Consider the following 26,727-nt stretch of genomic DNA (forward strand, 5'->3'; position numbering starts at 1 on the left):
TGAGTTCCAGGACAGCCCGGGTTACACAGAGAAATCCTGTCTCGAAAAACAAAACAAACAAACAAAAAAATTGACTTTCATGTATGTGTTTTGCCTGCATGTATGTGTGTGTACCACACATGCTTGGTGCCCAAGGAAGTCAGAAGAGGATATTAGATCCCCTAGAACTGGAGTTATGGATGTTGTGAAGTACCATGTAGATATTAGGTATCAAACAGAACCTCAGGAAGAGCAGCCAGTGCTCTTTACCACTGAGCCATCTCTACAGCTCCCCCAACCCTATTGAGCTTTTTAATAAACATCCACATTCTTAATTCTAAATGTTATAATTACCCCTCCAGTGTTCAATGATTGTGAAACATTTATTACTTAAAACTTAGACACCAATAGTGAACATTTACCTCTGTAAATCTGGGTCTCAAGACCAGCACAGCTCAGCATTTATTAGCACTCTATCTGCAGCTGCTCTCTCTTCCTGTTATTAGCCAGTGTGCCGTGGGGAGTGTCAGATGGCTGAGGTAAAAAAGCCAGCGATTTCCATCTGTCCTTCTAGGCATTGTTCATCTGATTTGTGTCACCTTTCATTTTTGGCTCCTTCTCTGAGAACTTCCTGTTTATGTGTCAGCTTCCCCTGCAAGGGCTGTTCCTGCATAGGCCTAAGGACTGTACATGTTGTTTGACTGTCTTTCCCGTGCTGAGAGAGAACACACCTGGCATGTATGTGTGCTTACTGTGTTCGAGCTAGAAGTTTACCTACAGGTATTTGAAGACATGTGAGACATGTAAGTATCACACTAATCTGACTTAAATTCTTTGAAGTATTTATTTTCCCCTTTTCAACATTTGCTAGTCTTTTGGGAGTCCGTGTCAAGAAATTTGGTAAATAAGGTGTCATGCAGACAGGTTCACTATCCTGGCCTCCTGAGGTGACTTGTTTGGCTTTGTTATTTACAAAGCCGAAGATTACTAATTATTATTGGTATCTTGTCAGGCTGAAGATTACTAATTATTATTAGTATCTTGTCAGCTTAGACTAAAACAGTTGACTTCTTCCATGATTTAAGGCCATCTTAACACCTTTTACAAAAAGTGTTGCTGTGTGTTGGGGGAGGAGAGTGGAGGGGTGGTTGCTAGCAGGAAATAGAAACTGAACCAGGATGGAAAAACAGGTAGCTGGTAGGTTTTTTATTTTTTTGACCCAGAGGGGCTTTTTCACTCATTCACACTTCCTGGTAACAAGATGAAAGCGCAGTTCAGTTCTCCATAAATAATTTGCATTTTAATTGGACCTCCTTTCTCCCCCCTCAAGAGATAAAGGCTTTAAACATTCAGTAACAAGGCCTGAGATAAAGGCAACCAACACGGTGCCTTAAGAGTAGTGAAAACGACATATATTTGAAGATAAAACATATAGAACGGTGTAATTGACTCTGGACCAACGTCGGTAAATACCCAACACAGAGCTATGCACTGAGACTGAAAGTGCAAATTCTGCCTTGCGGAACACATGCAATTTGCTTCTAGCTCTGTTGGTGGAACAAGCTTCAGGTGGCAAAAATAAATCCTCCGGACTTAAAAATAGCTCCATTCACACGGTAACCAATAATATTTCTAGTTTACACTTAAATGTTTTCATTCCCGTAACCGCCGCAAACTGCCACATACACCATTTCATCGCGAGAAAGGAGAGTTTAAAATGAGGACGGGGTTATCGCAGAGCCGTCATAGGTTTTTAAACCTTCCTCCCGCCATGCAACTTACACATGCGTTAAAAAAAAAAAAAAGAAAAGAAAGAGAAACCCACTGAGGCTGTCAGAAAACATTTCCTTGGGTCGTTTCACCTCACCTGAGGACTCCTTAACCACCCAGAATGCCCTGAGTTTTGCAGTGGGCCTGCGTGGGCCAGCGTCAGGGAACAGTGCAAGCACACGCGTGTCCCTTCCCCATAAAGCACGTTAGGTTTTGCTAATCGTACAAGTCTTCTCGGCTCTACTCTCTGCTCCATCTAATAAAGCAGATTTTTTTTTTTTTTTTTTTTTTTTTTTCCAAAACACTAGCGACGGCGAGGAAGGAATCGAGCCAGGCGCTTGGCCGCCCCGCGCGCACGCGCACCTCCCGAAGCGCGACGCCGGAGCCCCGCCCCTTCCCTCACCCCACCCCTCCGGGCCGGGGAGTGACTGACTCCCGCCAGCCCCTCCACGTCAATCAACTCCCTCCTCCTCCTCCTCCTCCTCCTCCTCCTCCTCCTCTCCCTCCTCCTCCTCGCACCCTCGGCACCTGGTTATTAATCGCTAAAGCGATAGCGCCTGGACTTCTCTCCCCGGCCCTCGGGGTTGTGAGCGTGTGTGAATCAGAGCGAAGGCGCCGAAAGCTCGCGGCTCTCCCTGTCTCCCTCTTTCTCTCTGCTCCGGCTCGGCAGCAACTCCCGCAGCGGCAGCCTCAGCGCCAGAAGGCCAAGGCCAAGGGCGGGCTCCGCGAGGCTCTCGCAGCAGCGGCGGCCGCGTCTCCTCCGGCGACCGCGGGCCCTCTCCTGCTCGCCCCGGTCGCCCAGGTCCGGCGCGGCCCGCGTTCTCCCTTCCCCGTCCCGCGATCCGTCTGCTCTGCGCTCCCTTCGGCCGCCCTCCGCCGCCTCGGTGGTTCGTCAGGCGGCCCGGCCCGGCCCGCCCGCCCCGCGTCCCCTCCGGCCGGTGCCTCTCCCCCCGGCGGGCTGCCTGCATGTCTTTACTGCCCTCAGCCCCGCCGCCACCGCCGCCGCCGCCTCCCCCGCCGCCGCAGCCCCAGCAGCAGCAGCCGCCCCGTCGCCGCCGCCGTCGCCGCCGCCCGGACCCTGGCGCGCTGAATGCAGGTGAGGATGGGGCGCGGGCCTCGGCTCTCGGCTCTCCGCGCTCGTCTTCCGGGGCCCGGTTTCCCGCCGCGGCGGCCCCTCGGGGTGAGCGGGCGGGCGGGCGGGCGGGCGTGGGTGTTTGTGTTTGCGTCTGAGGTCTGGAAGGGAGCATCTGTGGGGGCCTGGTGTGCGCGCGCGCGTGTGTGTGTGTGTGCGTGTGTGTGTGTTTCCGTGTGTTTCCCCTGCCGCGGGGAAATGTCTGCTGCTGCTCGTTCTGGGCCCGCGGAGAAGAATGAGGTAGAGAGTGTTTCCGTGCTTCGGAGTCGGACCGGGAGTGGAGCGAGGGGGAGCGCGTCTCCCCGGGGAAGTGAGGTGGGCGAGGGACGAACGAGTGTGGGTGTGTGAGTTGGGACTTGGGCGGGCGGGAGGCGGCCCCGCGGCGAGTGGGTGTGCGTGTGTGTGCGTGTGTGTGTGTGTGTCGGGCGGCGGGAGCCGGCCCGCGTCGCCTCAGGGGGCGCGGGTTCCCGGCCGTGTGCGTGTGGGGAGGGGGCCCGCGTCGGGGGACCCCAGAGCGGCGTGGTCCACCCGTTTCGAGGCCGGGGCTTGGAGCCTCGCAGGTGAGAACTGCCCGGCGGGGATCCACGCCGTGGACGCCGTGCGGCCTCCACGGCGGCGGGGGCTCGGCCCGGGGTTCCCGAGGCCGGAGCCGCGGCAGGAAGCGCGCCGGCCTGCAGCGCGGCCTAACCGTCTTCGCGCCCGCCCGCTCGCCCGCTCGCTCGCCGGCTCGCCCGGCCGGCCGCGCGCCCCAGACGCTCCCGGGACTCCGTGCTCGCGCGGGCCCTGGGCGCTGCCCCGGGCCTGACCAGGTGAGGGTCGGGGGCGGGACACGCGGATCGCGGCCGCCGGTGCCGCCTCCGCGTCTCCCTGGGGGAGACGAAGGCGTATTTTGGCCTTCGAACTGCAGGCCTTCCCAGCCTGGCGTGGCGAAGCCGAGGGAAAGTGAATCAAAACAGTAAATCTCGGAATAGGTGGTGTTCGGCTCCCTCTTTACGTCCTTCCTTTAAGGCTGTGCGGGGAGGGACTGGAGTAAATACGTTCTTTGTTGTTGTTGTTGCTGCTGCTGCTGCTGCAGATACTTTATCGTTGGTACGATTTCTCTCCCTGGAAATCACCTTGGAAAGGGAGAGGAAGAAAGGGAAACTGGCCTCGTTGGCCTGTGGTGGTAGTGGGATTGGATCAGTTTTGTGAATTTGAAATGGCTTATATCCTGCCTCCTAGAGGGAAAGGCGTGGACACACTGAACTGAGGAGGTCAGTGAGGAAGAGGAAGTTACCGGAGCTGTCATCTTAAGCCAGCCTTCTTATTTAGCTTAGACTGTTCAGGCGGATTGTGTTCAGGAGTTGAGCTGAGCTGTTTGTACACAGTGAAAGCCCACGACAGCAGTTTTAGATGCTACCTTACTGATTCCCGTTACCTCGCTTCTTCATGAAGATAGTTCATGTACAACCAAACGTGTGTTCCTCTAGTCGCCCAAACCTACATCATCAGCTTCTGTGGTCAGTTCACCGTGTGCTCCTGGAAAGCTATTTTAGAAGAGTCAAAGCAGAAAGCGGAAATAAAGGTAGATCTGCCACTGAGTGGAGAGTGCATTTCAGAACTATATGTAAATGGTATTTTAGTTGGAGGCTTACCTCACTTTTTACATTGGGGTTTAGTTAGCCCATACAGCTAGACCTCGACTGTGGCTGGAGTCACAATACAGTATCGTTCGAAGCTTTTAGGCAGTGGTCACTGTAATGGCCAGAGGTTGCTCTTTTTCTGAACCTGGTCTCACAGAGAAGCAGTATGTTCTTTAATGGGAAGGTGGGGGTGGGGAGAGCAGAGGTAAAAAGCTGTTTTCTATTAACACTGTTGGAGGAACAGCCTACACGTGCAGTTTAATAGGAAGTGGGTCTTAACTTTTACAGACCCGTTAGCACCATGGCCGTGACAGTTATATTCATTCCCATTCTCTTAATGTCTAGAATTGGTATATCTGTTTTCTTGTATCAAGATGATACTCTTTGAATAAGGTTGTGAGAAGAGGATGAGAAGAACATGTTTGGCATATAGTAGATGCGATCTTTTCCTCCTGCTTGCTACCGCTCTGATTATAAGTATCGAAAAGTGTTTTTAAGTACAAATACTCGTTAATTACCAATTGCGAGTTAGGGATCAAGAAAACAGAGCTGGGGATGCAGCTTTGTATACAGCATGTGTGGGCCCTAGGCTTGGTTCCCGACACTGAGGGGAAAGGTGTTTCGGAGGATGTTCTATTTTAGAAATAAAATTGTCAGTGTAGCCTTGCATGTTAGTTTATAGAAAATAGCCAAACTTGATATGTTTGTTATTTTTTGAATAGTTTTAATTTCATTACTTTTTAATGAATTTTATAACATAGCCCCTATGGGAGGATTCTGTTCTGTGTGTTTGAATACAATCAAACATCAAAATGGATGGAAGAAATAGATTTATATACAGTCACAACCAATAAGTGTCATGAAACTGTTACATGATTTTTTTTTTTTTAGTTCAGGTTGACTGATTCTTGTAAATAAAACTTCTGGGAGTATCTTTCTGAACTTTTCTACCATCTTACAATAATTTGATGTTTCTTTTTGTGTAGAGTGAGTAGTAAATGTGCTATTTATTGAATTTTAATTTTTTCTAAAATTTAAATTTATGTTTTTAGAAAACCATAATGGTGAGGGGTGTAAAGTAAAATCAATGGGAAGGTTAAAAGAATTACAATTTTTAAAATTAGGTGTTTGTTTTTGAGAGTCTTGCCCTGTAGGGCAGGTTTACCACAGACATACAATCCTCTTTCCTCAGACTCCCTACTGCAATTATAGGCAGTTGCTATTTCACTTGGTTCTAATTTAAGAGGTTGGTTGGTTTGCTTGCTTGCTTGTTTTACATTTTAGGGGGTGGAGATAAGACAGCAGTGAGAATGTGGGAATAATTTCATTAAGTTCATGTCCCTTTAAAAATACCAATTTTGGGGGTTGGAGAGGTAGCTGAGCGATTAAGGGAACATAGTACTCTTTCAGAGGACCAGAGTTGGGTTCCCAGCACCCATGTTATGCAGCTCACAACTGACAGTTGTAGGAGATCTGACACCCTCTTCTGGCTTCAGAGGGTATCTATATTAAGTGCACATTAACCTCATATAGATATATACACATGTAATAAAAAAATTAAAAAGAATCTTCAAACAGTTTCTTTGGTTAGGTCTTATCTTTGTTTTAACAATGATCTTAATATTTTATAAATTTTGTAAATCATTCAATAATATTTTCTAAAGTTTGAAAATATTCGGTGAAAGTGTTAATGTATAAACATCCAGTGAAAAATTTTATATAAGTCTGAGCACGCACACGCACACGCGTAGGGACAGCTTTATTAGAAGGCAAGTATGCCTACATTTATCTAAAAAATTACCACACAAAGTTTTAAGTATCACTATGGCATTTTCAACAAAATTTGTTTTGATTTACCCCCCTACCTCCATCTCTCCTACCCTTTAACTCCCTTTGTTTTTGTCTTGCCCCACTTTCTGGTCTCAGGTCATGTATGTTCTTTGTAGTCCTGTCCCTTTTTCCTCCTCATGATCTCTTGTTCTTGGTGTCCATTCTAGTATTTTAGGCTTTACCCACATTTATTTCCACTTACATGCATATAAAAAGAGAACATTGGTTTCTTTCTGCATTTGGGTCACTTGGCTTAATAAAATGCTTTCTAGGCCTATCTTTTTTTCCTGCAGATTTCACGTTTGTTTACAGCCCAGTAAAATTTCAGTGTGTATTTGTACTACATTTTCATTATAGGCATCTAGATTGGTTCCATTTTTCTTGTTATCATGATACCTATGCTGATTCCATTTCCTTGTTACCAGGAATATAGCATCAATAAACATGTTTATCACTGTTGTAGTATATAGAGTCTATTGAGTTATATATCCAGGAGTGATATTGCTGGGTTATAGGATAGTCCTGTTTTTATTTTTTTGAGGTGATTTCTATAACGGCTGTTCTAGTTTACAATCCCACCAGCAGTAAGTAAGGATTCCCCTTTCCCTACATCCTTTTTAGCCTGCAGCACATGCCTATAATTCTCAACCCCTCTGAGGCAGAGGCAGAACCCCTATAGTACATATTGAAACCCTGTCACAGAAACCAAACCAAACAACCCCTCTCCCTAAACAAAAAAAGCCAGTCCACCTACTTCAAGCAAACAAAAAAAGTAAAGTATTTGGATAGTTTATTTTTTAACACTGGAAATATTCATTCTTTTTGTTCAAAGTAAAGAAATTATAACAAAGTCAAGTTGGAATATTGTTTAGGGTTTGAGAGTTATTGTTACCTAATGGAGGTTTAAGTAACCTTTCTAGAACACTCATTATAAATACCTTTAATTAAGAACAGTTGGAATATAGGGAATATCTGTATTTATTGCTAATGATATAATAATAAATTAATTACAAAATTTTAGTGCCTTAACGCACAGAAATTTGTGTGTCCTTCTGGTTAGCATGGCTATTTTCTATGTGGCAATGTACTTTAAAGGTTCTTAAATTTTGTGACTCCTCCATTCCTAGGATCTTGGTACTCTGCATATTGTTCACAGACCATTTTCTTAAGAACTGAAAGGGACAAATTTTATGGCAAGAATTTTTCATAGAGCATTATTTGAATATAATGAGTGTGAGAAGTCCTGGATAGACGTTTTGTTTATTTTCACAGCAAAGGGCTTCAGCATGTTAGCTTAGATGATATTACATACTTGTAAAATTATATCTGAATTGCTTTTCACCTTCAGCGTAAAAATTTGAGGGAAAAATTGGAGGAAAGGAGAGTGTAAGGGAGGGGAGAAACACAAGAAAATGGGGAACACCACTCTAATATGTGAAAGGCTTGAATGGCAAATGAATTTTAGCAACTATTTAAAAGTTTGAAATTTTATGAGAACTTAGAATTTTGTGAATTTGGTAGGCATGTCCTTTACTGTGTAATAATTGGTGGTCATTGTGGTTTACCGGGTTCTGGCTGTTTATTTCCTGTATTTTGAAATCAATTGGGATCTGTGAGTCAGAACTCTGAATTTTGATTTCTGAAGTTTAATTTCACAGAAAATATTTAAATTTTTTTTTTTACTGTTACTATTTTATACTCTAAAGAAACATTATTTAGGTGAACCTTGGCATATTCTGCTTTTGCTATTTTGTAATTTTAAAGTCATTGAAATAACACATGTGAATCTTAATATAGAAATGACAGTAAAGTCATCAAATAACCCCCTCATGATTATTAATCATGTGCTTCACGATGAAAATACTACATCTTTGTTTTACTAGCTGCACTAACACCTTCTAGTACCTGAGATGGAGTTTTATTTCTGGACAACTTCAGTTTTAGTTGAATTATTGTTCATTCTTTCATTGCTCAGGAATTTTACAATGTGAAACACTGACTCATCTTTATTTACCTTTTCCTTAAGAACTTGACTATGTATCTCTGAGTATTAGCTTGGTTATGGATCTAATTTCTCCTTTCTTCTATCTTCCCCATTCTTATCTTTTTTTCTTCTTTTCCTCTTCCTTCTGCCCTTTCTTTCTTCTCTGCCTCCCTCCCCTCTGAGGAAGATTTTTGAGTAGTTTGGTTAACTTCTTCATGGTAAATATTTCTAATGTTTTGCATTTTGAAAATTAAAAGCCCTATTTGCAGACCCATTCTGTACCCATTAATATACCCAGTTCTAAAGAGAACGATGAAAGATGTAGAGGAGACATCGTAAAGTGTATTGAGACTGTGCATGCATGGATGTCTGTTACTTTCTAATCATAATGTTCATTATACTTAAGCAGAACAAAACCCTTAAAATTGCCTACAGTGTACATTCTGTAGGTTTATATTTAATGTAACAACTAGTGTAATTTATGAAAAATAATTAATTCTGTACAGAATGGAAATTGCTAGTCATTTGGTTACTATGACACAATAGCCAAGAGAAACAAAGGAGGGAAGATTTATTTTAGCTCATGATTTCAAAGTTTTTAATCCATAGTTGCCTGGCTCCATATTTTTTGGACCATGGTGAGGCAGAGAAAAGCTGTTCACTTTATAGTACCTAGGAAGCTGACATGAGGTGGGAACAAGCCATTTCCTTCCAGGCATGCCCTCAATGACCCACTTCCTCCACTTGGACCCATTTCCTAATTTCTACCACTTCCCATCCCAATTATAGCACCAAATTATTAGTAGAATCTGTTAGTAGATTAATCCACTGATGAGTTGAGAATCCTCATGACACCTTCCTGGAACCTATCAGCTGCTAACTAAGCTGTTCATACAGAGCCTGCAGAGGACATTTCAGATTCAGATCATAATAATAAACCTTGAAACAGTAAAAACATTTAAGGTTTGAAAATTTTGAATCAGGAAAAGTATTATCTGGTTGGGTCTCTTAGTTTACTTTTCAATTGCTGTGAAGAACTCCTCACATGACGAAGACAAACTAAACCAGCGTGGTGGTGCATTCAGGTGGTAGAGGCAGATGATCTGCAAGTTTGGAGAAAGCTTAACTGGGAATGGTGTGAGTTTTGAAACCTGAAAGCTAACCCTCAGTGACACACCTCTTCCAACAAGACCACACCTCCTAGTTCTTCCCAAATAGTTCAACTAGGAACCAAACATCCAAGTGAATTAGCCTATGGGAGCCATTCTCATTCAAACTACCACACTGGTATGGTGATGGACCTGAAATTTTAGCACTTGAAGGACTTAGATATGGTCAAATCTAGGGTGCCACGAATGCTGTCTGTGTGTCCTATCACTGAATTACAATATTCAGCCTGCCTTTCCCTCCCTCTCTCCTTCTCTGTTGGATCAAGTCTTTACTGTGGAGAATGGAACTAAGACTTTTTAGATTACTAAGTACCAAGGACTAACAAAATTCAAACTCATAGTCCATACACATGTAATGTGAATTAATCTTTCTGAAAATACTGTGAGATAGACAGAATGATTCACATTTTCTAGTAGGTTAAGAATTTGAGCCTTAGATCTTCCATTATGTAGCTGTCAGAAGTTCATTTAATTTCTCTTTCAATTTCTTCATCTGTAATAGGAAGATAGTAATAGCACTTATCTCAGAGTTAAATAATGATTTAATGGTCTAGTTCTCATAAATTGTTTAGAATAGTGCCGAACAGATCTGTAATAAAAGCCTTAACTTCAGTATATGTTTGCTATTACAGCTTCTTACTATCAGTAAACTTATAAGATATTTGACATTTCCCGATTACAGTGAGGCATGTTTGACTCCAGAGGGCTTACCTTATTAAGAGGGAATTTAAGTTTGGTTACAGCAAACAAGTGAATATGCTAGCTGACAATAACATTTAATGCTGCTACAGACAGAGTACATAATAGGTTTTAACTTATAGGGATGAGTAAGCAGAGATAGACGTCTTTTTTTTCCCCTTTATGATGAGAAGAAAGGAAGGCAAGAAAATAGATTACAGCAACATCTTTATCAATTTCCATCAATGTTCCCTTTGTTACTTTAAATATACTATTACTGGATGGAGAGATATATATGTATATATGTAAATAAAATTCACTGCTGCTTTTATTCATATGTTAAATGCTTCAGTTATAGTAATAGTTACTATTTTCTTGTTATATATTATGTGCTAGGTTGAATCATACTTTCAGTGAAGAGATGTAAATATTTTGATTTTTTCAGATCATATAAGATCTTTTTGTTATCTTTTTTGTTCTTGTAATTTAACTCTTTCCTTTGAGACAGGATTTGACCTTACATCCCAGGCTAGCCTGTAACTCAAGACATTCCTCCTACCTCAGTCTATCTAATAGTGGAAGTATAAATGTGAGCAGCAATATCCAGCTTAAAGTTTTTGTTTTCAATTATTACTTAAAGATATAAATACTAATAACTACTATCAAGTCAGGGTGTAAGCAGTTTGATATCCCTCTGCTAGATTTAAATGAAATAACATTTCTTTTTATAATATTGGTGAAATTGATATTACTAATCTCTGTAGTATATGTGAAAATCCTGAAGTTTTAACATTTCATGAAGGTCTCATATTAAGTGGTAGATTGGCAATTATGTTGTTGGAATTCTTATACCTGTGTGATTCCCTGATGTCTTTCTGTTGTATAGTCTTCCAGAGAAAGATGCACATTTCATGACATTATAAGGAGGGCCCATCAAGAGCTTGTCTTGCTTACCTTTCCAGTTTTATTACTCATTACTCTTTCCTCTCCCATATTCCGTAGATTAGCCAAAGTGAGTGACTTACAGTCTTGTCAATGCTTTAAATGTGCCTATAGTACCTTATGCTTTATAACTCTGCTGACTTCTTTAATAATTCACCTCAGGTGTTACTTACTCTGGGAAACCTTATCTGACACGTCCAGGCTTTGCTTTATGATTTTTCTTGTATGCCTTTAACATCCTTTGTGTTCCCTCTTTGATAAAATTTGCCACAGGGTCTTATAATTACCTGGTTTATGTCTTGGGTTTTCTAATAGAGTATGCCATTTTGAAGAGTGCAGATGATATATACTTCATCTTTATGGCTCAAACGTTTGAAACATAATAGGGAACATGAAATGCTTGGTATATAGTAAGAACTTTGGAAATGTGTATTAAATTAATAAGTGCCATTGTAAGCAGTAAAAATTACATCAACAAATACCTACTTGCAGATGTTAAGGTTTTAGAAAATCAGTTTACCTTCTGGTTAGATTTCATGGCTTGGATAGGAACATTAAGTTAATTGGGCAAATTAAAGCGTGATTATAAGTGGGATATGTGCCTAATAAGGAATATTAGTTTTGTCCTTATGTCATTGACATAGAGATTTCAACAAAGCATTTTTTAAATACATAAATTGAAGTTTCTTACTAATACTTAATAGTTGTAATGTGGCTTTATTTTAGAGGCCATTCATTAGTTAACCACACACTTTTACTAGTAGACACTATGTAGCTTTGAAATCTCATATTTACCTATACTGTTAAAGACATGGGGAGCCACTGGTTGATTTTGAACAAGTTAGTAAAAAAAAAGTTTAAAGTTTACTCATTCTTTTTGCTGTGCTAGGGATTGAACCTGGGTCTTGAACAGGACAGGTGAACACCCTGATTTCTGAAATTTATTTTTAAGAATATTATAATCTGGACACTTGAAGAGGTCTTTATGTGGGTTGTATAGCCTACGCATCAGCCCAGCCTGAGAGGTGTCATTCTCATTCCTCAGCAGAGAAGGTTAATTTTGCAGCATATGGAAGACACTACAGAGATCCACAGCTGATCAGAATTCAGAAAATGAATGACTGTGAAGTGCCTAACTCCAATTGGTCTAGCTGCAATACAGCCCCTACATTTAAGGCTCAGGGAAAATTGTAGACGATGGGTCAGAAAGATGATAAGAGCCCAGAAAACCAGATTGCCTGCTGCAAGGACATGACTGAGAATCTGAACCATGACATCTCAACAATATGATGACCTACACAAGACTTGCATAATGACACCATTCAACATGCCATTGTGGGTGGGATAATCTTACAGGATCCCATTCCTATATGAGGCGCTTTAGGTAATCTGGCTGTTGAGAGAGGGAGAGGGAGTTTTATCAAGTGTCAAGTCTTCTGATACCCAGTCCTAAGTGATCAGCCCTAACTAATCATATGTTATTTTGAATAACACTAAATAATGGACCTAATGGGGAGTGTGTGTGTGTGTTTGTACGCACATGCATGCAGGTGCCTAAAGAGTCCAGATACATACAGACATACATACATACATACATACAGATGTAAGTAATAAGTTTTGAATTTGGGAATTGGGCACATGGAGTTGGACATGGGAGGAGTTGGAGTGGAAAGAGTAGAAATGATGTAAATACAGTACTTATGAAATTAAATTTTAGTAAATTAAAATTTTAACTTAAAATAGTCTGGTAGACAAAAGAAATCAGTGGAGATGAGAATGGGAAGAGAGTTTCTTTTAAAATTTAGAATTAAAATATAAATGGTTAAGTCAAGAAATAGGTTTTAAAGGTGTGGAGGTAGATATAATCAAAATGTATGAAATTCTTAACTAACAAGATTTATGTTGGGATGAAAAAAGAAACTTTCAAGGCCTATTGGCTATTTTGTATGACGGAGAGAACTTAGAGCCAAGTCAGAACATGATGAAGAGTCACTTCAGAGAAAGAAATTAAGAATTTTTTTGTTTGTAACTTTAATTTTTTTCAAAACCTATTTTTAATGATGGTTCTTAAATGCTTTAACCTCCCTTTTAGCCCACTACCGGTACAGCAGAGGTAGTGGGAAAGAAAGGATAAGGGGGAAGTGGACCTGTTTAGTAAGGTTCTTTGGAGCAACTCCCGTCTGTGTTGTCAGGGATACACCAGCAGTCCAGTTTGTTAAGAGTTGGGATAGCGACCACGAATCACCAGTGGTTGCACTACCTAGCTAGCAGAGACAGCCAGGCCTCAGCCTCAGCACAAGTCAGCAGGAGGGACCAGCAGGAACACCAGAAGTTCTCAGCTGTGCCTCTCTAGGAGAAGTGAAGATCAGTGAAGATTCAAGACCCAACTTTGCACACAGCTAGCTGTACCAGCAAGCCAAGCTCTGCCTCTGTTATTGTCTCTCCAAACTTCATGGATCCTCCACAGGCCTTTCCTCATCTTTCTTGGCTGATACCACTCTGCCAATCAGCCTGAATTCTTGGAAGCGGCAAGAAACTGCAGCACATCAACAGAACATTTTTGCTGCGTTTCTCTATGGAGTCCCAACAAATGAAGCTCAACTACACAGTGTAAGGTGGACCTTATGTGTGTTGTTAGCAAAGAATAGTTTCATCACGTGTCCTTTCATGTGCCTGCTTTAACAGACCATCCTCTCTCCTATATCTGCTTCAGTGAAATATTCCTTCATGTGTTTGCCTCAGCAAAAGACCATCCAACTGACTTTCCAAAGAACCCTTAAGTTTCCACTTCATTTGTTAGTAGTGGCACCTGCTTTTAACCTCAGCATTTGTGAAACAGACCATCTAGAGTTTGAGCCCAGCCTGGCTAATAAGCCTAGTTCCATTCAGGCCAGCCAGAGCTACATGGTGAGATCCTGCCTCAAAAGACAAAAATAAATAAATAAAAATTAAAAATGTGTTAGAGAAATAGATTGGTACATTCTCTAGTGGGATGACTTGTTTCCTGAATTTATGCCCTACTTAATTCTTAATTGAATGTATTCCTGGTCTGTGGACATCAGAGATTTTAACTTTCGCTAGGTTCTGAAAACTCCACTGATAGCCTGGATGGCTGTAGTTCATTTGTATAATTGAAGGTAAATAAAAGAAAATAAATTGGATTAAAAAGAACCTTTTGTGCTGAGTATTTAGCTGATTTGGTAGAGGGCAATTTAGCAACACAAGATCCTGGATTATATTGTCATGCTCCTGTAATCCCAGCATTTGAGAGGTAGAGGCAAGAGGATCAGAAGTTCAAGATTATCCTTGGCTACTTAGTGAGGATACCATACATGAGACCTGGTTTCAAAAACAAAAACAAAATTAGTTCTTCCCTCTAAAAATCCCTAACAAAACAAAACTATTAAAAAATACATGTGGTAAAAAAGTATATATATTTCTTTCTTAGTGTATTTAAGAAGATGTAGTGAGTCTAATAACTATAATTATGAAGTAGTGAAAATACTCAGATTTTTGTAACAACTATAATAGGATATAAACATTAAATTCTGTTTATTGACAAAAATCATAGTTATCATTACTGCTTTGTAGGTTGTCTCTGTATGAAAAAAGTACTATATTTTAGTGAAAACTGTGATACAGTTTTTTTTTTTTTTTTTTCTATACAAATTCACAGATTCCCTGACATTCATGGGCCCCACCCCAGGTTAACAATCTATGCTTATTGTCTCCTGGGTTCTCTCAACTTTTATCTATTTTGTCTCAGTTATGTACTTTTCTTTACAGATGGTAGTAATTTTACTCTTTTTATCTTTTTGCAAGTGATACATGCTCTTTTAAAAAGAACAATTCGAAATGATACTAAGGGATAATTTCCTGGTTATGTTTTTCATAGTAAGACTATTAGTATAGTGTATAGAACTATTATCTGAGCAATATGCTTTTATATAACCATCAAAGTATTTCATATAAATAAAATCATTGAATATGCTGTTTTTAATTGGAACATATCACATTAATTTTTTATCTAGAGGTATAGTTTATGCTTTCAAATTTTTATGTGCCACATTAAATGCTAAATTCCTATTTTAAAATGTATCTCAATGATTTTAGTATATTCATATTATTGTGAATATATCACCTATGCATAGAGTATTCACCAGTTCTAAAAGAAATCTGATTGAATATCAGTTCTATTTCCCCTTTCTGCTGGCAGCTATCAACTCTTGCTGGTTGATTAAAACTCTTTTTTTTTTTTTTTTTTTTTTTGAGGCATGGTTTTACCATGTAGCTCTGGCTGGCTTCTGAATTCTCAGAGAACTGCCTGTATTTGCCTCCCAAGTGCTGGGATTCATACTTGGAATTTTTAATGGATTGCCTGTTCTAGGCATTTAATGACAGTGGAATTATATATGTGATCTTCTGTGCCCAACTTTTTTTTATTTAGCATAATGTTTCAAGAATAAGCCATTTGGTAACATGTAATAGTACTTCATTCCTTTTTTTTTTGAAACAGTGTCTCCTGTATCATAAGCTAATTCCCAACATGCCATGGATGTTATGTAGGATGCATAGCAAAGTATGACTTTAAACTGTGTATCCTCCTGCTTCTACTTTGTAAGTATTGCTAGTACAGACGTGTATCACCACACCAGTTTATGCAGTACTGGAGATTAAATTCAGGGATTTGTAAATAGTAGGCAGTCTTTCTATGAGTCAACTACATTCCTAGTTCTCATTCTTTGTTATGGGTAACATGTTTTTTTGTATATGCATATTTTTCACTGTTCTAAATAGTTTTGCTATAATAGTGTGTAGAATTTGTTGGGACATATGTTTTAATTTTTCTTGAGTATATACTTAAGAATGGACTTGCTTATATGGTAACTCTGAGTTTGGAAGTAATTAACATATGTTTGTCTAAGTCATTTTTAATGGCTTCATTTTAATCTTTATTGATATACCATTTATCCAATTTCCTGCTAGTTGATAATTTAGGATGATTATCAAAACAAAGTAAAAAATATAAATGTCTTTGAATACTTTTGTATGTGTGTGTGTGTGTTGTTTGCTTGTGTCTGGGAATGCTCACTTGGTGTGTGTGTGTAGGCCAGAATATTGGGATGGTTTTCTCAGTCATACTTCTAGAGCCCACATGGGTTCTAGGGCTCTGAACTCAGACACTTAGGCTTTCCCAGCAAGCACTTTACACAAGTCACCTCTGCAACTCCCATATTGAATGCTTTTTTAAAAAATTATTTATGTATATATGTTTTAATGTAGGAGTGCCTTGTCTACATGTATACCTACATGCCTTAAGAGGCCATCAGATCTTTTTATAGATGGTCATGAGTCACCATGTGGTTGCTGGTGAACTCAGAACCTCTGAAAGAGCAGTGTTATTAACCACTGAACCATCTCACTAGCCCTTGAATGATTTTTTTTTTTTTAAGGATAAATTTCTACAAGTGGGTTTGCAGAATCAAATAAGTATATAATTTTGATAAATCTTGTCAGATTTCTCTTTAGAAATGCATAAAATTTTACAACCATAGGTGTTGGGGGCTGAAAATACAAAACTCAGCGGTAGAATGTTTGGCTTAGCAAGCTTGAGGTTCTGAGTTCTGTTTACAATACTCCTGAAAAAATTTTATCACCAGTTTTTCAAACGATGGCTTCTTTCTCTAAGCTGTCATTTATGTTATTAATCATTGCCATTCTGAGAATAGTCATATATTTTTAAAAAATACTTAGTTTTTTTGCTAGTGAGGATTTGTTTTGGTCCCATTGTGGTGTTTTTTTTTTTTTTTTTTTTTTGGTTTGCTGAGACACAGTTTCTCTGTGTAGCCCTGGCTGTCCTGGAACTCACCCTGTACACCAGGCTGGCCCGGAACTCAGAAATCTCCCTGCCTCTGCCTCCCAAGTGCTGGGATTAAAGGCGTGCTCCACTACTGCCCGGCTTGTGTATTCTTTTAATTCTTTTATATTGTTTTGTGACTTGCCTAATCATGATCTTCACCTTAAATATTTCTATTGGAATTTATACTTTGTAAAAAAAACTGATTTGTGAGGTTTTATAGCAACAATAACAACAAAAACCCATTGTACTGCTGCTTGTAAATATTTTACAGAGTTTTTGTTACTGTTTCTTGGATGTCTTTTGACCTTACTCGTTGCTTTATCAAGATTAAATTAAACTTTTTGCTTCATTTATTTTTTTTTTAAAGACAGCATTTTATTGTTTATAGGCTTTGCTATCCTGAAACCCTGTATGTAGATCAGGCTAGGCTTCAACTCAGAGATCTGTCTGCCTCTGTCTCCTGAGTCCTGGAATTAAAGATGTCCATTAATAAGCCTCCTTGTTTTTTAATTTCTACTGGTCTTTGCCTTGCTGAAAAGTTCTTTTTACATTAAGACTGTAAAACTCATTTTTGTACATTTTTTTTTCTAGGAATGTACAGAACTAAGCTTGGGATGGCTTAGTAAGAGCTTAGATTTTATAGTTGGACTTACATTTCATAGATTTGGGTTTATTTTTCAAAGTTAAGGGTCAAATGATAGGCAAGTATTATATTCCTTAGCCATATCTCAAGCACTTGATCTATGTTTAAATTCCATTATCTGCTTTTTAGGCAAAAATCAAGTGTAGCATCTGTTCTTACAGTCTGCTATCTGATGTGTTCTCTCTCCAAGAACAATATATATGTTTTTGGAGTAAGGAGATGGATAGGAACATGCTATACGTTCATTCTATGTATAGACCGGGTATTGTAGGAATTGTGCACCCTGTTGGGGACTTAAAAGAAATTTTACTTATGCATCATCTGTGGGATATTGGTTGTTTCACAACTTTTCTGTATTTCAGTTTTTTTATATATATATATATATATATTTTAAAGATTTTATTTATTTTACATATATGAGTACACTGTAGTTGTCTTTAGGCAAGCCAGAAGAGGGCGTCAGATCTAATTGCAGATGGTTGTGAGCCACCATGTGGTTGCTGGGAATTGAACTCAGGACCTCTGGAAGAGCAGTCAGTGCTCTTAACCACTGAGCCATCTCTCCAGCCCCGTATTTCAGTTTTCTTATCTGTAAATTGACAGTTAATATATTATTCATAAGTTTAGTGAAATACTATATGAGAGTTCATGGTGTCTAGGTATATACTGGGTATTTAGTGCATGTTTTCTTGTTTCAATTCATAAACTCCATCTTTCTTTATCCTACTTAAAATTTGGTCCAGAAGATAAGAGGAAGTTTAAGATAGTGTGATCCTCAGTTTTTAAAACTAGAAAAGTCATTTGGGATTAGCACTGATTGAAAAGGAAAGCAAATCTTCAGTTAGTAATTAAGAAGTCATTTTAAAAGACATTTCCTCAGTAGCCACATTTTAATAGGATAAGGGCAAATTAAGCTGTGCAATATACATAAAGAATGTGAACATGTATATACATTTAGGACATTTTTATTCATAAATCTTTTTAATCATCAATCTGATTAAGAATTACTCAATCCAGATTTAGTTCTCAGTGGCTTCTTTTGATATTTACATACATTATTTATTATATTACATTGATTTTTGAAATGTTTTATTTTTTTGTGGAAAGTAATAAAATATTTTGTAAAGAAGTGAAAAATAGGAAGATGTGTATATTTGTCATAGTTCCAAAACAGTAAGAGTTTAAAATTTTGTTTATAGTTTTGAGATTATAATTTAGTTGGCAACCATTTCTCTCTTCTGCAGTGTTTTCTGACCCTTGGGTGTGGGAATGTCTTGTAGATGTATCTTTTGGTACTGAGCTGCAAAACTGCATACTGATTGGTTGTGGTTTTCTGCAGTGGTCTCTGTTGCAAGGAGAAGTTTCCTTGATGAGGAGGCAAAGATCATACATAACTTACCTGGGGGTATAAGGACAATGGTTTATAGATTGTTGTTAGGGATTGTGTTGGTTTAGTAAATTGATTGTAGATTCTCTTCCAGCAGCCATAATTTCACTAGAACTGAGTAGTTAGCCAGGTTTTCAGTACCAGATTGTTGAGGTGGTTCATAGGCATCATAACTGGGTAGTAGTCTATGAAAGCTAGTCCACAGGGAGTGGGAGTTCAAGTCAGTTTCCACTCGGGGTCTCTGGGCCCTGTTTTTGAAGTGTCTTCTGCAGTAGGGACTTACTTTTACCTCTGGGGAATTACCAAGAACATGGGCAGTAGATTTTGTGAGTCTCTTAGAGGCAGCCCTGTCAAACAGCTTAGAAGAAGGATTCTGGTATTGAGTGTTTTGGTTATTTTTAGGACAAGGGAAACAGTTCTGTCATGGGTTTTATGTAAATGTTTCTACAATGTTACATTCTTATGCCTTTTGTCAAAAGTAACTTCAAAATAACATTTAAGAAAAAAATGTAGCATTTTCTCAGTTATAGTAGGTATGGATTGTATGTAATTAAGTTTCAAAAATTGTTAAGGAATACTATCCTTTGATTCTGCAGCTAGTGTTATTCCTAGTATGTTATATGTGTGTACTGTTACTATTTTGTATTGTCTAGCTAATGGAACAAAAAGTTTTTTAAGTAACATAACTAGACATTTGTTCCCCTGTGACCTTCCATGAGCTTTTTATGGAGTCATTTCTACTTCAGGACTACAATTTGGAAGAACATTATCTTTTGTGTGTTTTGTTGCTTCTGTAGAGTATCTATCTGCCAAGAAAACAAGAACTGAAGTCACGTTCCTGGGCCTTTGTAGAAAATGAACAAATAAATTAATTTTCTTCTGATAATATACAGATTTCTCTTTCAGTGGCTGGCTTTTGTTTTTACTTTGGGCTATAGCATGGGAACATTGTTGATTTAGAGCCTTTGTGAGTTCTCATGTTGTTTTATTTTAACCATTTATTTTAGGAACTATTTTGAGGTTAACACCCCTTTCTTTCAAACCTTATTGGCTTGACACCTTTTGGTAGGTATTTATATGAGTAGAATAGATATTTTGGTGAGAAATTACTCATGTCCCTGCTTCACCATCCTCTTTGTTTAATGCTGTTTTGGATGATTGTGGATCAGCATTGCATCTACCTTTCCTCTAAATCCTTTTATGATAAAATATGGGTACCTTGAAAACATTTTCCTTTATACTTGTTGAATTTTATCCTGTATAGTTTTGTTATTGAGATTTTTCTGTTTTACTCCACAGTTTTTAGTGGAAACTTACACATTTAGCTAATGCTTTCCCATGTTCTATACTTTGGTTCTCAGAAAAGTAATATTTATCATCTCTTTAAATATTACTGTTCTCATCTAATACTGGAGCATTGTATAATTTGGTTAATATAAAAAGTATGGGACATTTATTACAGATTATTATATTTTCATATTATCAGAATTTGCTGTTCAATGTAACTTAAAATATTTTCTCAGAAAACTAAAATGATGGAAAAGGTTATGCATCATTAAAAGGGTTTATTTGTTAAACTTTTACTTTTGTATGCTGTTTTCTAGTCATTGAACAAACAGTATCTTTTTAGACACAATGTAACCTTCTTAGTTTATATAGATTGTTGTTTTAAGGCAGGATTTTATTGTGTGGCCCTGGCTGATTTAGAATTCTGTATGTAGCACAAGCTAGCTTTGATCACACAGAGATCTTAATGTTTCTGCCTCCTGAGTGCTGGGATTAAAGGCTTGTGCTGTCACACACCTACCATAGGTAATTATTTATCTAAAAAAATTTTTGTAAAGTATTAGTTAAGTCATTGCTTTTATATATGATCTGAGACAAAGCTTGAAATTGGAAGGAAAAAGATTTTGTATGAATTTGTTGCTTCTGGTTTTTGGTGTACCTTCCATCTCTATTTAAACATGTTGGACCAAATATAATTTTTATGACATCTACCCATCCATTCATCCATTCCCACTGAAGTTTCCCCTCTCTTCCCAGTCCATCCCTCTCACTCCCACACTCCTCTTCAGCAAAGGGCAGGCTTCCCATGGATATCAACCACCCAGGACATATCAAGTTGCAGAAAAACTAGGTACCTCCTCTCTTATTAAGGTAAGAGAAAAGGGTCTCAAAGGCAGGTAAAAAGGCAGGTAACAGAGTCAGAGATAGTCCCTGCTTCCACTGTTAGGAGTCCTACAAGAAGACCAAGCTATACAACTACAACATAGGTGCAGAGGACCTAAGGGAGCATAGGCTCCCTGGTTTACAGTTCAATCTCTGTGAGCCTCTCGAGTCCAGGTTAGTTGATTCTGTGGGTTTTCTGGTGGTGTCCTTGACCCTTCTGTCTCCTATAACCCTTTCTCCCCTTCCTCTGAAGGATCCCAAGTTCTGTCTAATATGTGACTATGTGTCTCTTTATCTGTTTCCATCAGTTGTTGGGTAAAGCTTCTCTGATGACAATTTGGGCTAGGCACCAATCTATGAGTATAGCAGAATATCATTAGGAATCATTTTATTCTGTAGTAGGTCTCTGGGTTACGAGCCTTGGTTCCTGTCCCTCTAGGTAGTGTCTGGGGTGAGCTCCTACTCATGAGTCTCCAAGCTAGACCAGTTGTTGTTTGGGCATTCCCACAATTTCTGTGTCTTCTTTACCCAGCACGTCTTGTAAACGGGACAAATTGTAGGTTAGAAATTTTGTGGCTGGATTGGTTTCCAAATTCCTCCACTGGAAGTCTTTCTTAGTTACAAAAGATGGCCAGTTCAAGCTCTTTTTCCCCCATTGCTAGAAGTCTTAGCTAGGATCACCCTCATCATTTCTGGGGATTTTCATTGCCCTAGGTTTCTAGCTTCCAGAGATGCTGCTCCCCCCTCCCCCCATTTTAGTTGTCTCTCCCAGTACTCTTTCTCCATCTTCCCCTCATTGATCCCTCTTGTTCCCATCCCTACTCCCATCCAGGCTCCTACCCCCATTCACCTGTGATATCTGCTCTATTTTCCCTTCACAGTGAGATTCATGTGTCTACCTTTCAAATGTAATTCTTTTAGTAGACTTGTTTATATGATAAATGTGATCCTCTTATAGGCATTCATGTAGTTTGTCTTGTTTTGTTTATTGAAGCAGAGATGTTTTTGTTTCTAGGATTATTTGAAGAAAAAATCTTGGTGCTGTAGGATTGTTTGCCAATTTTCCAGGTTATACTGCTTATAGATCTAGTGGGATTTTCTGTGTGCATAACTTGTTATTAATTAGCTCTCTTAATAGAAAGAATGCAGTGTGTGTGTGTATGTGTGTGTGTATGTATGTATGTATGTATGTATGTATGTAATTCATCCGTTTGTCCATCTGTCTGTCTAGACAGAGTCTCACTATGTAGCTCTGGCTGGCCCAGAACTCACCACGTAGATCAGGCTGGTCTTGAATTCATAAGTACCAGAATGCTGGGATTCCAAGAGAGCATCACAATACCACATTGAGCTACTTGTAAGTGTTACAGCTGGCCCGTTCTTCTTTCCTATTTGTTTTATCTAGGTTTGTTTTGTTTGTCTGCCACATCCTATCTACAACTATTGATTCCTTCTCTCTCAGATTTATCCTAGTGTCTTGTCCCCATCACATGTGAGCTTTAAAATTTAGTCATTCTGATAGATGTTCAGTCAGTTTATTTACATTTTCTTGATGCTTAATGTTTAACATCTTATATGCTTATTTACTTTATTCTTAATATATGCTTATTTGTTTTATATATATCTTGTTTAGTGAAAAGTCTTTTTAAGTCTGTGCAGGAGATAAAAATCACATTCAAAGCATATATTCTACCCTGAGATATTCCTGTAGTACCTTTTTAAAAATTAGATTGTTGTATTTTGTGAGTTTTTTGGAGTGTTTTTTCATGATATGTATTTTGAAAACATTCTTTTTTTTTTTTCTTTTTTTTTTTTAATGGTTTTTCGAGCAGGGTTTCTCTGTGTAGCCCTGGTTGTCCTGGAACTCACTCTGTAGACCAGGCTGGCCTCGAACTCAGAAGTCTGCCTGCCTCTGCCTCCCAAGTGCTGGGATCAAAGGTGTGCGCTACCACTGCCCAGCTTGAAACATTCTTAATCTCATGATTTAATTTTTCAAATAGCAGATGCTTTAATTGTTCATGGAATGTGTTTGCTTATTAGTGTTTTCTTGTATAGATAATTTATTTTTTTGAAATCTTTGTTTAAATTAATCTTTGTTTATCTTATTTTTTAAGTTTCTTTTAGAACTTTTTCTTTTTTTAAATTTACATTGGTGTTCTGCCTCCATGTATGTCTGTGTGAGAGTGTCAGATCCCCTGGAACTGTAATTACAGACAATTGTGAACTGCTATGTATGTAGTTGCTGATTTGAATCCTGGTCCTTTGGAAGAATAGCCAGTTCTCTCAATCACTGAGTTATCTCTCCAGTCTCTCTTTTAGAATTTTTATGCTGTTTGGTTTTTACGTTAAGTTCATAGTCCTTTAAGTTTATTTTGATGAAAGGTATGGGTCAGTGTTTAGTTTTGCATGTGAGTATCTCATTTAGCCATTTGTTGAAAATTTTATTCTTTATTGAAATTCTCACCTTTCTGAGAATCTTTTGGTGATATCTGTATGAATATGTTTGGAATTTCTAGGTTCTGTTGTGTTATTAGTACCAAACTGTCTAGGAAACTGTAGCTTCTGATAAATCTTTAAAAAATGTGCTCCTGTAAATTTATATCTTTAAATGTTTTTATTTTTAAGAAAAAGTCTTTGAGAGGAAATAGTTTTGGACTCCACAGATCCTTTTTCCATATATTTTAGAATCAGCTTTCTCTCTATATATATATACACACACATACATACACACACACATATATATGTGTATATATATGTATATATATATGAATATGATGAGGTATTAGTGGCAAATTATAAATTTTGCTGTTTTCTTTTAACTCACCTAGCTCCCAAATAATTGAGACTGGACTATTCTATTTATTTAACAAGCTTTAAGGGCACAACTGAGCAGTATTACTCTTATTTAATCCTTTAAACTAGTCTGGCTACCTCCTAGTCAAAATCCCAGTGATACTTGTGTTTTAATACTGATCTGGCTCTCTAGACTCCAGGTGTTTTCTCATGGTGTCTCCTGGACTTTCCCTGGGGTGAATTCCCACTGTCTCTATTTCATTTCCTCTTCTCCTGGCTGGAAGGAAGTTCAGTACTAGTTTGTCCCCTGCTCAGTCATTGGCTGATCAGCTTTTATTGACAAATCAGAGAATAATCATGGAGCAATATTTCTACAACATTGAGGCAGGAGATTTCAGAATAAGGATTGCAATGAGATATGAAGGCAGAGAAATCAGCATTTGAGTAACACAAGGATAAGTCTTTACACAGTGCACAGTAGATACAAGGTGGTATACTGCCGAGGTGAATAGATGAATTAAGCCAAGAAGAATGCTTAATTTGAGGCCCATGGAAAGAAGTGAGAGGTGTTATGTCTGATGAAATAATAGAAAACATGTATAAAAGAGAAAGCAGAAAGCCAGGATAGTAGTTGTTTTTATTGTTGTTGTGACCAAACACTTGCCACAAACAACTTAAGGGGGAACTATTTAGTTGACATTTTTAAAGGACTCAGGCCATGGAATTTGAACCCATGAATTTAGGCAGAACATTATGGTGGATAAAAAGTGTGACAGTGGATTCTGTTTAAGCTGACAGGAAGCAGTTAAAAGAAAACATCATAGGAATATAGAAGACTCCACCAACATGGCCTCTGATCTTCTTCCTCCAAGTACATCCCAGCCCTCACAGTTCCACACACTCTTAGGAATTTTAGATTTTGAATCCATCAACAGAACAAAAACATTTCTTAGGTCAGGTCCCTTATGAATCCAGTCCTTTTGAAAAGCATCTTCACAGATGCATCATGGGCATGCTTTATTAATGGAAGTACTTCTCAGTTCAGTGAAGGTGACAACAAAGGGAAATGTCAGAAGTAGTAATAATTCTGGAAGAATTGATTTATGAAGATTTTATTAACATTCACTTTCTGGCAGATAATTGGAAAAAGAGAGACAATGAAGAATAATTGTTGTTAGGAGACTAAGATATAATTAGGATGGTAGAAAACCATAAGGTTTGGTTTTTCAAATTGATTCTTATCTGATAGGAGTGTTGGTTAAATTTGAACTGATGGGTAGAATTAGATAGCTGTAGGTCTTGAGTCCTTTTTTTTATTTGTGCTTTTTGTCACGTCTATTTTTTATTATCCTAAATACAAACATGTACCACCAAAGGAATTGTGTCCTGATTTTTCTTTTTCTAATTTATTTTTAAAATATCAGTGCATTCATTTATGTACTTATTATACATGGGAGTGGTGTACTACAGTATATATGTGAATGTGGAGGTTAGAGGACTACTTGCAGGAGTCAGTTCTCTCCTTCTACCATATGGTTTTCAGGGATTGAATTCAGGTTCTTAGGCTCATTAGCAGATAGATGCTTTTATACTTTGAGCCATCTCTGATCCCTCCCTCCCTCCCTCCCTCCCTTCTTCCTTCCTTCCTTTTCTTCTTTCTTTCATTAGTACTGTGACATGATCTCATCCTTTTCCAGAAAAAAACTTTCCTCCAGATCTCTCTGTATTAACATAAATATCTGGGATACCTTTGGAAAGCCATGCAAAGTCTCTTCTTAGTCGTTATTGCCCTGTATCCACATGTTTTTTGTTTAACTATACTTTGGATATGAGGTAGAGCCCTAAGAATAAGTGAAATGAAAACAAGACATTGAATCCAGTTATTCCTAAAGACTAAAAAATCCCTGTTATGGTGTTAACTAATTATTTTCTTTGTCAATAAGAATTGTAGAAGTAAATACCATTGCTACCATAGAAAACCATTTGCTATCACTTTAAGTTAAATATACTTTATATGTTAACCTGATTATCTTAGTCTCATTCCCAGTATAGGATAGTTGTTATTCCTGTTCTGGGAGCTCTATCCTTTTCATCTCCTTGACTATTCGTATAGGTTATCTTTATTCATCACGTTTACTCTTTATGATAAAGATGTTTTCTTTTTCAGCAGTTTTCATTTCAATATAATAGTATAAAACAATGCAACTGTTTGATTAAGGGGAATTATTAATAAAAAGAAGTGTCATTTAATAAAAAATGTCATTATTTAAAGGATTATTTAAAAGTAAAATATTCTAAATCTGTCTTTTCAAATCAGACATTGAAGCATTAGGACATGGTACAGTGAATGACAGCAGTAGATACACACTGAATATTTCTTTTCTCTTCTTCTTTCTCAAGTAATGTCTCATGAAGCCTTGGCAGGCCTTGAGCTCCCTTTGTTGACTAAGCTGGTCTCAGAGTCAGAGATATGCCTGCCTCTGCCTCTTGAGTGTTGGGATTAAGGATGTGCACTAGCATGTTCAGTCCCAACCCATCAAAGCCAATTAGTTAATTAATTAATTTTAGACAAGGCTTCTGCTTAGTCAACTGGCTTCAAACTTTTCAGTCTCCTGGGTTCTGGGATTACAGATGTGTACTCTTATGTTCAGCAACTAAATACCTCTTGAATAAATTAAATTGATTGAGTATAGTTCACATGAGAATTAAGAAGCAGTAATAAACTTTATTATTCAGGACAAATGACTAATTTCAGAACTTTTACAGGGG

The 26,727-nt window shown here is 38.5% G+C and overlaps 1 protein-coding gene and 1 pseudogene across 7 annotated transcripts in view; both read left to right on the top strand.

Annotated features, from left to right (window-relative positions):
• Positions 1 to 754: 754 nt before the first annotated feature.
• The window catches only part of Cnot6l (CCR4-NOT transcription complex subunit 6 like), a 138,123-nt gene continuing 112,150 nt past the window's right edge, over positions 755 to 26,727 (top strand). The window contains exon 1 of one of the 7 annotated variants that reach the window (XM_076926456.1): positions 755 to 782. Coding sequence is in view for 3 of the 7 variants with exons in the window: in XM_076926452.1 (XP_076782567.1) it covers positions 3,117 to 3,121 (5 nt within the window). In the remaining 4 variants the exon portion in view is untranslated. Of the gene's footprint in view, positions 783 to 2,340; positions 2,846 to 3,018; positions 3,197 to 3,307; positions 3,442 to 26,727 lie in introns of those variants that run through there. The other 6 variants (XM_076926458.1, XM_076926452.1, XM_076926457.1 and 3 more) reach the window with 6 other exon arrangements.
• On the top strand, positions 17,719 to 17,896 carry LOC143439868 (U2 spliceosomal RNA; annotated as a pseudogene).

This window comes from Arvicanthis niloticus, chromosome 27 (assembly GCF_011762505.2).
Source record: "Arvicanthis niloticus isolate mArvNil1 chromosome 27, mArvNil1.pat.X, whole genome shotgun sequence".
NCBI classification, from domain to species: Eukaryota; Metazoa; Chordata; class Mammalia; order Rodentia; family Muridae; genus Arvicanthis; species Arvicanthis niloticus.